General features: G+C 39.8%; 1 protein-coding gene across 1 annotated transcript in view; it reads right to left on the minus strand.

The window, feature by feature from the left end:
• Positions 1-12,800, minus strand: part of opcml (opioid binding protein/cell adhesion molecule-like) — a 408,666-nt gene extending 395,866 nt beyond the window's left edge. Inside the window, exon 1 of the mRNA XM_032534319.1 lies at positions 12,473-12,800. Coding sequence (XP_032390210.1) covers positions 12,473-12,533 — 61 coding nt within the window. The 5' untranslated portion in view covers positions 12,534-12,800. The remainder of the gene's footprint in view (positions 1-12,472) is intronic.
• Positions 12,801-15,307: the final 2,507 nt, after the last annotated feature.

Consider the following 15,307-nt stretch of genomic DNA (forward strand, 5'->3'; position numbering starts at 1 on the left):
CATTGTAGCCTAATGTAGCAGAAGAAAGGTACAGTTTCTTCTTCACAAATCTACTCAAGTAAAAGTATTTTAGACTACTCCTAGAAGTATAATTTTTTCAAAATCTTGCTCAAGTAAATCAAACTCATTACTACCCACCTCTGACTACATGCAATTCATATTTGTCTCTTTAGCTGCTACGCTGTCTAATACTTACCAGCTAGTTGCTACATGTTTGTCTGCAGCCCTGACCAGAACCAATGCAGTATATGTATCCAGTGTGTGCTGTAAATATGAAAAAGGATGAGCTAAACGGTGCAAATGAGCTTGGGTTGGTACTGCAGAGATGGTGATAATTAATGTAGGGGTTTGGTCACTATATTTAGTCATTTGACACACTCTTCACATGAAATTATTGCCAGATAGAGAGACTTCATCAGCTAAAGTCAACTTTAATGCACTGGCTCCCTGATGTCCCTGTGGCTCTTTATACTGCTGCCCAACAGACTGGATCAGTGAACACACATCAGAACAAACTATTGGAACTAGCCAATGGCAAAACATTTGCAAGTAGTTCATTAAAGTAATGAATGTCTTTTACAAGCATGGAGCACATCACCGAATCAATATCGGGAAGAGACTTAACGCTTGTTCTGATGGCCTTTCTCCAACATCACTGACTTTGATTGATTCCCACTGACTCAGCTTTATTACATGAAACTAAAACACATGATAAAACCTTAAAAACAAAAAGCCTGCACGTCTTATCCACATTACCATGACACTAATGCCACCACTCCTACACCCAAGGGCGTAGCACAAAATTCTGGGCCCTAGTTATTTTCTATGGGCCCCTCCCCTCGTCCACAGCTATTCATTCTAGGATCTTTTTGGGTGCTCAGTCTCCTTTTCCCCCTAGTCCGATGCCTCTGTTCCAACCATACTGGAAAACAGCATTAAAGTTTTTTTAAAAAGTATAAAAAATACCATATTTAAAGTCAAATCAACAAACGACTACACCATTCAGTGAATCCATGGAGGTTGTTGCCGTAAAATCGAGCTATAGGCACACTGATTTCCTTGTGCTGTGAACCATTTTTTGTTTCAGTAAATAATGAATGGATGAGTCAATGAAGGTTGTGTGTAATTAAAACTGAGCACATTTGTATGCAACAGGAACACTGTAATACTGTAGCACAAATACATTTTAAACCAATTGGATTCTGGCATTAGAGCCCAGCAGTCCTCTTACACTTGAATGCTTGTTCTTGCTTGTGCCATCCTTCGCTTGCTCATCTATTACTTCCATCCAAAGATCGCTATGATCCGATTTAGCCACCAACGTTCAGTGAATGCTCACTGGGGATTGGTCACTGATGCCAGAGTGTTTTCACAAATGTATGGATCCTCCAATGAATGTTAGCCTGTGTTCACTATTGTTACAATACCGTGGCTGTGTGTTTAGTGACTCACTGTCAAGGATTGTTCCATTGGAAAGCTTCAGAGACAATACCCCTATTTCGCAAATCCCAACTTCATTATCTGAGTTGGTAACTGGTTTCTGAGTAACATTTTAAAAATATCTCTGTTGATTTGTATTTTAGGGAGTCGTTTTCTGAAGGCTGGGAGCATACTCTACAGCTGCATTAGGATTTGTGTTAAAGCCTCATGTGAGTTTATATAGTAAAATACATTGGTGCATATGATCTTTAAATGGAATTACATATTTTCAAACATGACAGGTGCAGGTACACTCCATTGCATCTCAAGAACGAACTGACATAAAATACTGCGGGCAGTTTTGTCTTTCATCGTTGTTAACAGCTAAAACTGTTTGAATATTTGATATATTTCTGGAGTTTAAAGAGCGTTGCTTCACTTCACCTGACAAACTATGTGCTATAGAGCTGCATGAGTGATGTGATCCCCAGGAAAGGAGTCAAGGTGATACATTGTCAGACTTCCAATCTCCTTAACAGACATAAGTTGTGTCAACTGTGAGTTATATGAGGCCATAAAATTTGTCATACCATACATTTCAAAAAAACAACAAAAATAACTTTAAGTGTGCTGCACTTCCAACTGATTTCTAAAAGAGCTCCCTGGGTTCTTCTGTGTGATGAAGGGCACTGTGGTTAGCATGATTTACAATCCCAATTTAGGCTAAGTGACATTTGATGGCATAAATATTAAGTAGAAGCGGATGCGTACACTGATCATCAACAGCTAATAAACTGAAGCTTCATTTTCACAACCAATTTGACTCACTGATAATTGCAATCCATCATTTTGAGTCCTTGAGATCAATGGGCAGAACCGAGCAGTGATGTCGTCTGGCCGGCTGTAGGCGTGTCATTATGATAAATGGCTCAATCAGCTAGAGCTGAGGAGGCCATACCTTATGAGTCACGCACAGATCAGAAAAGTTGAGGGAGTTTTGGCCACAACTTTATCTTGTGCCACAATCGGTTTGATGAATGTGCAGCCTAGAGGGAGGCATCATGTATTGAGAAGGAATTAGTGTGGAGAACAGTCTGCCCCGAGCAGCAGATTTTTGGAAGGATAACACAGGTGTAAAGGGCCGGCCACACCAAGAACAATTACTTTAAAAATGACCATACATTTAAAAATCATTCTACCTCAGTGGCGTGACTTATAATAGCTCTGTATAATTTAATATTTTTGATCATTAACACTTTAAAAGGTTTTCTCATGTCACAGAAACATGGCTCTCTGGAGCTCTGTGCACCGCTGTCAGGTGTCAGGGTCCCCTTGGTTCATCAAAATGGAGACTAAATAATAAACCAATAGACCATATGTCCAATCTGAGTATTTCATGCATGACTACAACAACTTTTCAACATACACATGTTCCACCAAGACGACTTCCTTCCTGAGTCTATGTTGCAGAGGCACCGTGGCTCCGTCCGGCGCTTAGCGTCGCCCATGACGATTGTGATTGGTTGAAAAAAATGCCAATAAACCGGAGCATGTTTTTCTCCCATCCCAGAATGCGGTGAGGACTAGGCAGACCCTCCTTCGCAGCGCTGTGGAGGAAGGTCTGGCTATGTGAGACTGTAGTTATAGTTATGGTTAGTTATCCTTCTGGATGGCCCTTAAAGCGCTCATATTATGCTTTTTGGGCTTTTTCCCTTTCCTTTATTGTGTTGAATATCTTCTTTGTGCACGTTATAGGTTTACAAAGGGAAAAACCTCAAAGTCCCCCCCCCTAAAGGCAAGTACTATCTCCAACAAAAAACACTGTTCACACATTTTACTTTACTTTTGTGACAAACTTCACGTCACTTTGTAACACACGTTATAACGCTTGACTAGCTGCTAGCATGGCACGCCCTCATACTCTGCTTCTGATTGGCTAGTAATCCTTACCTTACTACTGCACTGCAAATTATTTGATTCTTTCCAAAATAAAAAAACTACAACTTAGATTTAGAAGTGTTAGACAATTTCTTATTTTAAGTGTTCAACTTTACACTGTAATCTTAAATCAAGCAAGCTTTTCAAGTAAAGTTATTTTACTGCATGGACGGATAATTTCACTTGTTTTAAGTACCTGTGTGTTTGTATCTTGTATTTAGACACCCCTTTTTTGCAGTGAGCTCATTTTCCTCTCCCAACAAAGATGGAACAGAAGTGAAATGTCTCACTCTGTGGCTAAAACAGAGAGCTCAACACACAGGGTGAAAAGAGGAGCTGCAGCAATGTGCAGTGCAACAAAAATATGGTAAAAATTAAACAATGTAAACCTATTCTGATATAACCGCTAAATACAAATATGAACCTGAAAATGAGCATAATATGAGAACTTTAAGTCTTTTCCTGTTGTTCCACATCCCACTGTACAAACTAAACACACCAGTGTACTACTGTGTTAATATAGATTTGCCTCACAATGCAATTATGTTTCCAAAGGAACTCTTCACCTACAGTCACTAACAGAGACAAAGTACTGCCCTCACTAATGTAATAAATCATGTTGAGGAGCATAGGCGCATTGCCAATGTATAAAAATGAGCTTCTTTCTGCTGGATTTGAATGTAAAGAACATGGTACCGATGTTATTGAACAATATATCATCATTGTGGTTAATACAGCAACTGTTCTTGCGGTTTCATCCATTTTATTCATTCCACACCATCCTGTTTCCTGTTGGCAGGAATATTGAATGTGGAAATCTTCAGTTCAATTACGCTCACAAATGCAGCAGTTAGTCTCTCTGAGTTGTTGTCTTTGACTTCAGGGGTTTAGATAGACATGCAGTATAAATGACACATAAAGCTTGTGAGTGTGCATGTAACCGGAGGTCAGGCACATTATTTGACCTTGAAAACAAAAGGTTAAACCAAAACTAAAAACGTAATACAAAATGATTAACTACTGACCTTTGTTATCCCCTCCATAGTATGTTTCATGTGGGGCTGACAAATCTCTTTTAATTATTAATTTAGTATGCTATGTTGAACGTAGTGGATGCATCAATGGTCTCTATTTATGGTGAGAACATAAAAAAGAAGAGAAGAAATCAACAAACACAGCTAGTTTGCAAGTTCACATTTTTATTTTAATATACATTTTTCTCTTTCGATAATCATTGCTCCTGCTTAAGCTATCCTGTGCTCAGAATACAATGGTGGTATTAAGCAACAATATTCTATTATTTTTAACCAGTACTTTGTTCAAAATGTTTTCAAAAGTGGCCTTGGCCTCCTCTTTGGCTCCTTGTAGTTTTCTCGAGAACAATTCACCCCAAACTAACTTACAGAAGGCCCTCTAAGCCCTTAAAGGAAAATTACGTTCAATTTTAACACGTAGCTGTGTTGTTTCTAAATTTGGAGTGCTGTCTTGTCAATGACCGGTTGTGCTCCCACAAAGTTAACTTTTCAGACCAATACTGTAGGGCCAAACCATTTAAAGCCTTAAAAACAACCTATGAAATCTTACAATCTATTCCAAAACGCACAGGGAGCCAACGCAGGGTGTAGGGAACGAGAGTGATGTGTGCATGCTTGAAACGTCATTACAAGTGCCTACCCATGTGCAGTGATTCATTCCAAGTGAACAGCAAATTTGACTGCAGTAGATGTGACAGAAAGCCACAAAAGTGTGTTAATTCACCCAGTGCATATACCTCTGTTTATTTCCTGTTTTCCATTGAAGTCCACACCAGTCAAAACCTGCCTTTCTGTCACATCAACTGCAGTCAAATTCGCTGTGTGCACTCGGTAGGAATGACTGCACATGGCTAGACACTTGTAATAACATTAGGAATTTGTTTGGAGGTTAAAAAACACTTTTAAAACTTGCCCTGTTAAAGCCTGTTGGGGGCTAACTCTAGCAGGAGGATAACACGGTTTAGACAGCACCGATTGTTTTTTATTTTTCCAGCTAATAAAAGCACAGACAACAGAGCTATGTATTGAAATTGACTGGAATTCTCCTTTAATATGCAACCCCACTGTATACTACTGACTTACTGCGTACTTCTACCTCAGTGGACAACATGCACAGCTACATTTACCTGGCGGAGAAATGTTACTGGTTATTTTGCAGATTCAGATTTTAATCAAAACATATCCAATTAAAATGTAATGCATTATTGTTCATTAAACTATCAGGCATTACATTAAAGTGGAAAGCTCTGACATCTGTCAGGAGATTCAGATGATCTTCTCATGTTACTTTTATTTTCATGAACCAACTCTATTTTGATGCTTTTTTATGCACGCTGCCCCCTTATCTACTTTCAAAGTATAAAATTATCCGTACCCTTATCTGTAAATTAGTTTCAGTATCACTGCTGTAAAAAAACATGCAGGAATTCAAATCAACTAATCTTTTTTTCATTGCATTTATTTCAAGTTAATTCAACTTAACATTTTCATGTATTCATAAGTATTTATTTTCCACAATTTCCCCACTGAGGGACAAATAAAGGTGTTCTTGTCTTATTTTATTTTATCTCATTTTCAGACCACATCATAATTTATAAACAGGAGTTCTACTGACTTGAATTGTTTGGACTTAAAAACATGAGTTGAATGAATGTACTGCTAAAAGTTAACTCAACTCATTATATCAATTCTCTAAAGTGCAAGTCAATGTGCATGTTGTTTGCGTAAGTGGCCTTTACATGTAACCTGTACTTCTCATAATAATTGTTAGTTTTGCATAATTAAACCAGAATATAAAGACATTTAGGCTTCACTATTAAAACAGCTTCAAGCTAAAAGAATGATACTAAATTAAATAAAAAATGAGCTGATGAAGACTGTCCTGTGTCTTTTGAAATGTGGGCTTCTTTTTAAGGGATTTAGTATCTAAGAGCGTCAAACACACAACATTTAGCAATTCTTAAACACTGGACTGACATTAGCAAGCTTCTGCTCAGGGATCATCAAGCATCCTCATAATTACACTTGGCCCAGACTAATGGAAATGCGAAGGTCTTGGTGCTTTTATTTGTACAGGCTCACTTAAGAATGTTGAATTTGACATATGATAAATCGTGCAAGCCAGAATATGGCAATAATTTAAACATCTAAAGTTGGTATGATTTCACAGCTGTCACATGTATTCTTAGACAGCTTAATTTGCCGATGCAAATGAGTGTTGTGGAACTTATTCAACCTGCCTGAACTCCCAATGCACAAGCTCATTTTCCTCTGTTCTTTGCTGACATTGAAAATGAATCCTTATACATGCTCAATAACAGTCAGAGTGACAGTCCAATTAATCCCAATAAATAAAAGATAAACACAACCAACAGCGTGGTGTATGTTTCAGCAAGGCATGTAGTTCAGCAGACATACACCCTGGCCTGCATTCTTTAGCTCGCTCTCATAGGAACATGTTTGCACATGTTCAAAGTCAGCTCTTTTTCTGTATACCTCGCCCAAACACACACACACAAACACACACAAACACACGCAGAAAAACCCTTTGTAAACAACTTCATGACTAAAAAAACTGCTTCAAAACTTCAGAAAAGTGGCAATCTCTCCTATCACGCTCCTTTCTACTACTGACAAGGTGCCCTTGAGCAAGGCAGCTGCTCAGTCAGTAGATGAGATGAACTGCAGCGGTGAAGGGCAGCTCCTGGTTGTGAAGGTATGTACAGAATGTGTATGACTGCAGGGCAGCAGTGTAAAAGCTTGCACACTCAGCAATTCCCTTCCCTGGATGAATACAGAACATATAACAGTAAAACTAACTATTAATACCGGACCACTGTGCAAGGGTACATGATAACACTGTAACAGTGAAATGCTTTTACTGTTACGTCACTTGCGGTGCTCAGAAAGCGGGATAAGGTGTATACTAGTATAGAATTTGGAATTTTTTATTTATTATTATACTTAACCATTTATTTTCATTACAGTGCAATATCGTCACCTTCCTTAAATAATCGCCTAAGTCATTTTTTGACAAAAAGTATTTTCTTGCCTAAATCATCTCCTCATGGTGCTGGCCACCTCTAGTAAAATTTCCTACATTCTCAGTTGAACAGGTGATGTGATTCTACGCCTTTGTATAACTGCCTAAGTCAAAATATGTTCAGTATTTGGTTCAGTTTTTGGTGTTTTATGAAAAACGTGAAAAAATGACTTAGGCGATTATTTTAGGAAGGTGACGATATTTAATACTCTATCACTTAATCTCATAACTGTGCAATATTTAATACTCAGGACTTTTGACGTTTGAAAACAAACTGTATTTCGCATAATGTGTAAACAAACCCATCTTTCTACTACTGTATATATGTATATAGTTGCTCTTCAGACTGTGCACCACATTCCACCTTACATTTTTATATTTTTATATTTGGTGTTGACACTGTACCCGTACGTACATACCGCCACCGACTTTAGCTGCAAAAAAATCTCTGGCCGCCCCGCCAAGGACGCTTGTCAAAAAGTGCGGGGAAGCTTTTTGACGCGTTGGCCGCTCTGACGTGGCGGCGGTCTCTGTTCGACCGGGCGAAGCTCACACAGCCACGGCCAATAAACTGACACTATCAACCTTTATAAATTACATATATAATGATAGAAGTTGTTTTGTTAATTGGTCGCAGCGGGGTCTGTTAGCTGTTAGCTCGCTCGTTAGCCGCTGAGCCGTAGCGGCGTGCAGGCAGAGCGAGCAGCCGCCGGACTAACCTAGTGACCCGTGCAGGATTCACTGTGAGCGGATCATTAGAGAGACCATGTGACCCACAGGTAACGTTAACTGGTCCCTATGTACGAACAGCGTCATATTATAAACGATAGGTAACCCAGCAACGACAATTATGAGCTTGTCCTCAGAAGTAATGTTATGGTAGGAATGAAAGTTTACATCGTATGTTTCTCCGGGATCAGCCAGCGCAAAGGACGTCTATACACCGATAGCCGCTGTCCCGCTTCATTGCTCATTACCATAAAGTTGAAAAAACTTTCTGATTGACGCTCAACATGCTCAAAACGGCCAAAACGCGACGCCGCCAGATTTGCCGCTCCTTGCAGCTGAGAGAAGCTTCCATTGAAAATTAATGAGTTCCGGTAACTTTAGACACTCAAGTCGGTGGCGGTGTGAAGGTACCTGCAAAGGGGTTGATTACATTTCGTTGCACAGGTACTGCACTTGTGTATAATGACAATAAAAGGCATTATATTCTAATAATCCAGCTAACATATTCAGGTTTCACATAAAAGGGAGACTTTCTACCCCTGTGATTTTGGCGCCCTTGGTCGGACCACACCCATCATCAAACCTGAGCTGCATTTTGTTTTCAGTTCATCTTGAACGTTATTGACGCTATCGTGGTGGCGGGGTACAGACATACAGACAGGACTAGGCGACGGGTCACTTAGGTAACTACAACTTCATGTTAATTAGTTAATTAAGAATTGCTTCATGTTCACGGCTGTAGCTTCATTTCTGTCTCTAATCACTCTGTAAGAAAGCCACAAAGCCATCAAAATGTATTGTTGAGGATTTTTCTCTGCGACGTTGCCTCCCTCCCTTTGCATATGTTATTTATTTATTCGTTATTATTTGTACTTCAAATTGGCTGTAGAATGTCCCTGTAGTGACTTTGTGGTTATTTATCTAATTATTGTATAGTAATTAAGGTGATCTCTCTCTCGCTGCAAGAGACACAACCACCAAACCTTACGCAAATATTTGTGCAATGACATCACTGATATGCAAATGAGCTTATGACATCATTTGCACCTAAGACTTCTAAAAACCTAGGGTAAACCTGACCATGGACTTACTGGACCAAGCTTCCCAAAATGCCAAGCTATTCCTTGTGCAACTCTTTAGATACTGAAGTGGGGGGTGATCACACATGCAAGATTCTTTCTGGTCCTGGGATTATTGTCAGGTGACAACATTGACATTCAACATCATCATGGACATGTTTTCCTAATAAAGAAAATAAAAAATACAAATTTTAGACTTCTGAAAATCACATCCTCCCAGCTTAGTGGTGATAATTCAAACTGAACTTGGATCATGTTCATACAGTTTTATAAAACATGCAGTAGTGTGTGCACTACAAACTACAAACACTGTGTAATAAATAACTGCATTTGCAGTAAAGTTGTTAAATTCCACATACAATAGTCCCATGCTGAGACTGAGGTAAACACATACTGCAGGAGATCCCCATTGGGCAACACAAGGGGCAACAAGGGCATCAATATATTTTCATTCCCAGCTGAGCAGCCCCCAGATTGTCATATTTTTGATCTTTAAATATTTCTGTTTTCTACATATTCTGTTTCATGCTTTTGAGCTTTGAGTTACAGCCAACCTACAGCACATACGCAATCCGTCTTATGTTCAATTAAGCTAAACCGTGGTTTGCCAAATGACTTTTGATTATGCCATCTGTTGTGGATTTGATCAGGGTTTCATGCTGAATGCTATAAGCATGTGTGCTGTACTGTACGTTTGTTGTTGGCCAATAATAAACAACATAGCCAAATCCTTATGCAATTAGTATTGGTTACAATGCATAAACAAGACAAGTAGTGCTACTAATAACTTTTTGATAAGGAATGTAATTACTATTTAAGAAAAAGTAACTTATTTAAGTTTCCCATTAACAGCCCCAACACTGTGCATGTGCATGACTTACAACTGCACCTGAGTGAGTCCATTTAATTACATACACTAGTACTTAAAGAAGGCTAATGATCCTTGCCTTATTTCTGTATAATGCAACCTGCCAAATTCATCAGCGCTGCAACAACTCTCAGGCACCAGAGCCAGTCTGTTATACTCCAAAAAGTCTGGTACGAGACTGCTATGTGTGATACAATGACTGCCATGAACATAATGTAGCCATTTGGAATGCATCCAAGCCTGTGCAACACAGTTGTTTGTGTGACATAAGTACCAACTGTGACACTGAAAATGTGTGGCCGACTTGGGTGTTTCTCCACCGTTAACTTAATAATAATGGGCTTACCATCTTTAAAACACCTGTCCTCACCTGATCACAACACATGTAGTTAAGGGGTACGTTTTTTCAACCTGGAACCTATTTCCCATGCATTGGTGTCTAAGTGAATAATGTGGACAAAAATCTTTGAAATTGGTCCAGTTTTGAGCGAGGACTCATACTTTTAGTATGTATAAAGCCAGCCTATTTTCATATGTAAATGGATAAATTACTGTACGTGTTTGTTTCAACCAAAGCAGAGTGATGATTAATGGAACAGTGGAACGATGAACCAAGACGGCTTTTGTTGGTTTTATTTAGTTTCTGTCGACTTTGAATGAAGTGTGTTTTACAATGATAAAATTAAAGTTAGAAAATTACAGAACACGACAGACTTCTTATATTCCAATGTCAACCGTTTCCATACCTGTATCCTTCAGATCACAATAGGAAAAATACCATTTAAAAAGATGTTACAATTTTGCGTGATATTGAGTTTAATGGAGTTTGGTTGGTTTGGCAACAGCGATATTGGGGTTTTTCAAAAACTTACCCTAACAAAAAGGGTCTATCTCTGTAGGGATCCTTTCCATAATGTTGTCAGACAATTAGAATAATAATCTGAGCCCGTCAGCCCCCAAAAAAAACTTTTAGTGGACCCATAGAGTAGGTGAGATATTGCCCAATAAGGGTCAGGTTCAATTTATTCACAATCATGGAACATAATGAAGATATTTGAAATGGGACACCCTGGTAAGCAACTTAAAGCTTGTGTGAAGGCGCCCAGATACTAGCAAATAATACACATAATCACATTGTTTGATCAAAAAATTAAACATGTACATTTACAACCTGCAGTAATAACTTACATCGCAGCTTTTTTTTTGCCACTGCCAACTGCATATGCCTTGCCAAAATACTGGATCATTGTAGAAGATTGTTGTTCCCATCAGTCACTTAGACACAAATACATGGGAAAACAGGGTCTGGGTTGAAAAAAAGGAGGTTACCCTTTAAGGTTTAAGGTTAAAAAAAAAAGTTCTAAACCTCCCTCACAGAACTTGTTTGCATTAAAACTTGATAGAATGGAAGGTAAATGCATACACCAATGTATCACATTCCCCCTGTCAGACTTCACATAATCTCCTTCGCATAATCCCTTTGAGGTGAGAAATGGTATTTCTCTCACTTCAGGTGCGTTGTGCACACATTTGCATTTTCAGACCTCAGGCTCATTTAACATAATATCCAGACATCAGGCTCCGCTGTGACACCGACGCAAAAGCTGTTCTTGTGCCTCGTGACCAAGTCCAGCTTTCCCTGTCAGTCCTGTATTCCCCCCCCCAGTGTGAGGATACGGAGCCTAAAGGTTAAAGGGCAACGCATCGATACACTATGCAAAGTCCTTTCAACAAAGCCCTCAGTGCCGCCCGCTCCACTGATGAACACAACTTGTTTGCTCGCACCTGCCACTTCATCACAGACATAATTCTTCATTATTATCGACTATCTGCTCACAATGTTGGGATTAACGCATCAATATTTCTTTTAAATGGCAGTTAGTCAAAATTGATCTGTACAATTATGACTAACGAATAGTGATTTTTTTTTTTTTTGATGATCCTGAGCTTTAGAAAACGCAGCAGCTCTAATTTAATTTTGAATTCACTCAAACTCAGGATTGATTTGGAACTTCCAGCATGAAATCTGTGACATCAGAGCGTGATATCACCTTTCTAAAGAATGACAAGTTGACAAGTGTGCGAGGTGTAGGGAACTTTTTGTCAGTCCTTGTGGAAGAATCCTCAGCAGGACTGAACCAACACCGAAAGCATCAAAAATACTTCTCTTCATCTTTGTATGTCCCAGTAAGCCTCACAGAGTCAGATGATTAGAAAACAGAAAAGCGTAAGACATAAAGCAGTTATAAGGCTATATCTCAACAATAGTGCACCACCATTAACAGAGGAGCCACAGACCTGAAAAAAGGATGTAAACATAGACTTACAAAGAACAGAGACTGGGGAATAGAAGAGGTCTTACCTGGGAACACAAGGACAGCAAACACCCATGACAGGATGATGAAACAAACCGAATTATACATGCTTCCTAAACAGAGCTGATTCTGATCTGCTCGTTTGTTTTAAAGACACTCTTTCTGGATTTTCCCAACAGCAGGGCTTCAGAGAGCTGCACACTTTGCTTTCTTTTTTTTTTCTTCTAAATGTCAGTTTGGATAGCTTTTCATCGCCACTGGTTGTAGTGAAGATGCTTTAAATCCAGTGCAAGCAGTAGCTGACGGCACACACACAAACACACATACACACACACAGAGGCTGGCTCCTCGCGCAGTCGATCTCTCTTCCACGTACTACAGCACACAGAGGGACCAGCACTCTGCAAGGCTGGGGGGAGACGAGGGGGCGGGCACTCTCTGCTCAGCTGCCATTGGCTAGAGCTTCTGTCAATCACCCACGAACAGTCCCAGCTCTGTTTTTTTCTTTTTGGGCTGCTGCATGTGAATCCTCAACCCTGCGTTCCTTTCTCTGCCCTTTGACAGAACTAGAGCAGGATTCAAAACATAGTGCCAGATTGATATTCAATAAAGGCTGAAAAAAACATGAATTCAGAAGGTTATCTGGGACTAGGGCAATTTTATGAAAATCATCCCTTGATGTGATTTTTTTTTGCTGTTGTCTGACATGTCTTGAATGGGCTTTAATGAGGGATTCTGATGCAGTGTTCTGACAGTTGGGACTGCGCTAACCGGGGGAAGCACACAGCGTTCGTTTGGGGAGAATAGAAACACTGCTGGACAGAAAGAACCATAATGAGGTGGCACTCTGAGTGTTGAGATTCATCCTCAAATTCTCACTGCTGCTATTTTAAGTAAAGTCAATGGTGTTGAGGTGTGATTCATATTAAAGCTTGGCTCAAGTTCCCTGCTACAGAAGGGTAATATAGTCGTGTGCTAAAATCAAGCCATAGGCAAGGTTTTGTAGTTATGTATCTGCATTTATAATATATTTCATTAACTGCAATGAAACAGTGTTCAGCCCTTTACCCGCTGTGTAGGAAACAAGAAAATTAAAAATGGACAGGTCTACGCTGCTCTTGATCCAAGATGGGGAATTTAGACATTTGTACATTTGCCAAACCAATCAGTTTTCCATCCAAGTTTTTTCTGTTGGAAAAACCCCCAAAATACTGTAAATACTGGAAAACCCGTCTTAGGCTGCGTTCAAACTGCCTCCATCGGCCGTCCAACGGTCTGGCAAATACGCAGTTGGTTCCCTTCATTTTGAATGGGGTTAGTGTATTTAAGTTCTGGCTGGGTTTGCCGCAGGGGGAACATTCAAAAAAATGCATCGGGCCTGCCGTGAAAAGTTCAGACTGACTCAATTTTTGGAGAAAGCAACGCCACATCACACTGCCATGGCCAGTCATATAACCGGAGATTAGATTGGTCAGTGTGGTTTGAACTTCTATTTATTTTTTATCGATTGCTTGCAGGGCCCGTGGTGCATCTGGAACGTAGCCCAGACACGTGAAATAAGGATAAGACTGACAGGGGACTTCCTATGACACACCGACCTCCTCTTTGCTCTTCTCGCTCCTTCCTTTTGTGGGCATTCATGTCCCAGTAATGCATGTTAATAACTTAGCTTCTTCCACTTGAGTCTTGTGCTTTCATCGGATTGTGGTGACACCTGGATAGTGGTTGCAGCTGATTTTTTACACCATTATTATTTCTAGTCATAGTTCTATTATTTCTACTGTTACTATACCTTTTCATTGGAATTCCATTGCTAGGTAATAGCCAGGCCCGTTTTTAACTTCATGTCACTTACATACACTGCAACAAGAAATCAACTTGGGTCAATTTAAAATATGTACACTACCGTTAAAAAGTTTGGGGTCACCCAAACAATTTTATGTTTTCCTGAAAAGTCACACTTATTCACCACCATACGTTGTGAAATGAATAGAAAATAGAGTCAAGACATTGACAAGGTTAGAAATAATGATTTGTATTTGAAATAAGATTTTTTTTACATCAAACTTTGCTTTCGTCAAAGAATACTCCATTTGCAGCAATGACAGCATTGCAGACCTTTGGCATTCTAGCTGTTAATTTGTTGAGGTAATCTGGATAAATTGCACCCCACGCTTCAAGTAGCTCCCACAAGATGGATTGGTTGGATGGGCACTTCTTGCGTACCGTACGGTCAAGCTGCTCCCACAACAGCTCAATGGGGTTCAGATCGGGTGCCTGCGCTGGCCACTCCATTACCGATAGAATACCAGCTACCTGCTTCTGCTCTAAATAGTTCTTGCACAATTTGGAGGTGTGTTTAGGGTCATTGTCCTTTTGTAGGATGAAATTGGCTCCAATCAAGCGCTGTCCACTGGGTATGGCATAGCGTTGCAAAATGAAGTGATAGCCTTCCTTATTCAGAATCCCTTTTACCCTGTACAAATCTCCCACCTTACCAGCACCAAAGCAACCCCAGACCATCACCATGCTTAACAGATGGCGTCAGGCATTCTTCCAGCATCTTTTCATTTGTTCTGCGTCACACAAACGTTCTTCTTTGTGATCCAAACACCTCAAACTTGGATTCATCCGTTCACAACACTATTTTCCAGTCTTCCTCTGTCCAATGTCTGTGTTCTTTTGCCCTCTTATCTTTTCTTTTATTGGCCAGTCTCAGATATGGCTTTTCTTTGCCACTCTGCCCTGAACCCATAAGCCCCGCACCCCGCCTCTTCACTGTAGATGTTGACACTGGTGTTTTGCGGGTACTATTTAATGAATATGCCAGTTGGGGATCTGTGAGGCATCTGTTTCTTAAACTAGAGACTCTAATGTACTTA

Source organism: Etheostoma spectabile, chromosome 13 (assembly GCF_008692095.1).
Source record: "Etheostoma spectabile isolate EspeVRDwgs_2016 chromosome 13, UIUC_Espe_1.0, whole genome shotgun sequence".
Taxonomy (NCBI): Eukaryota; Metazoa; Chordata; class Actinopteri; order Perciformes; family Percidae; genus Etheostoma; species Etheostoma spectabile.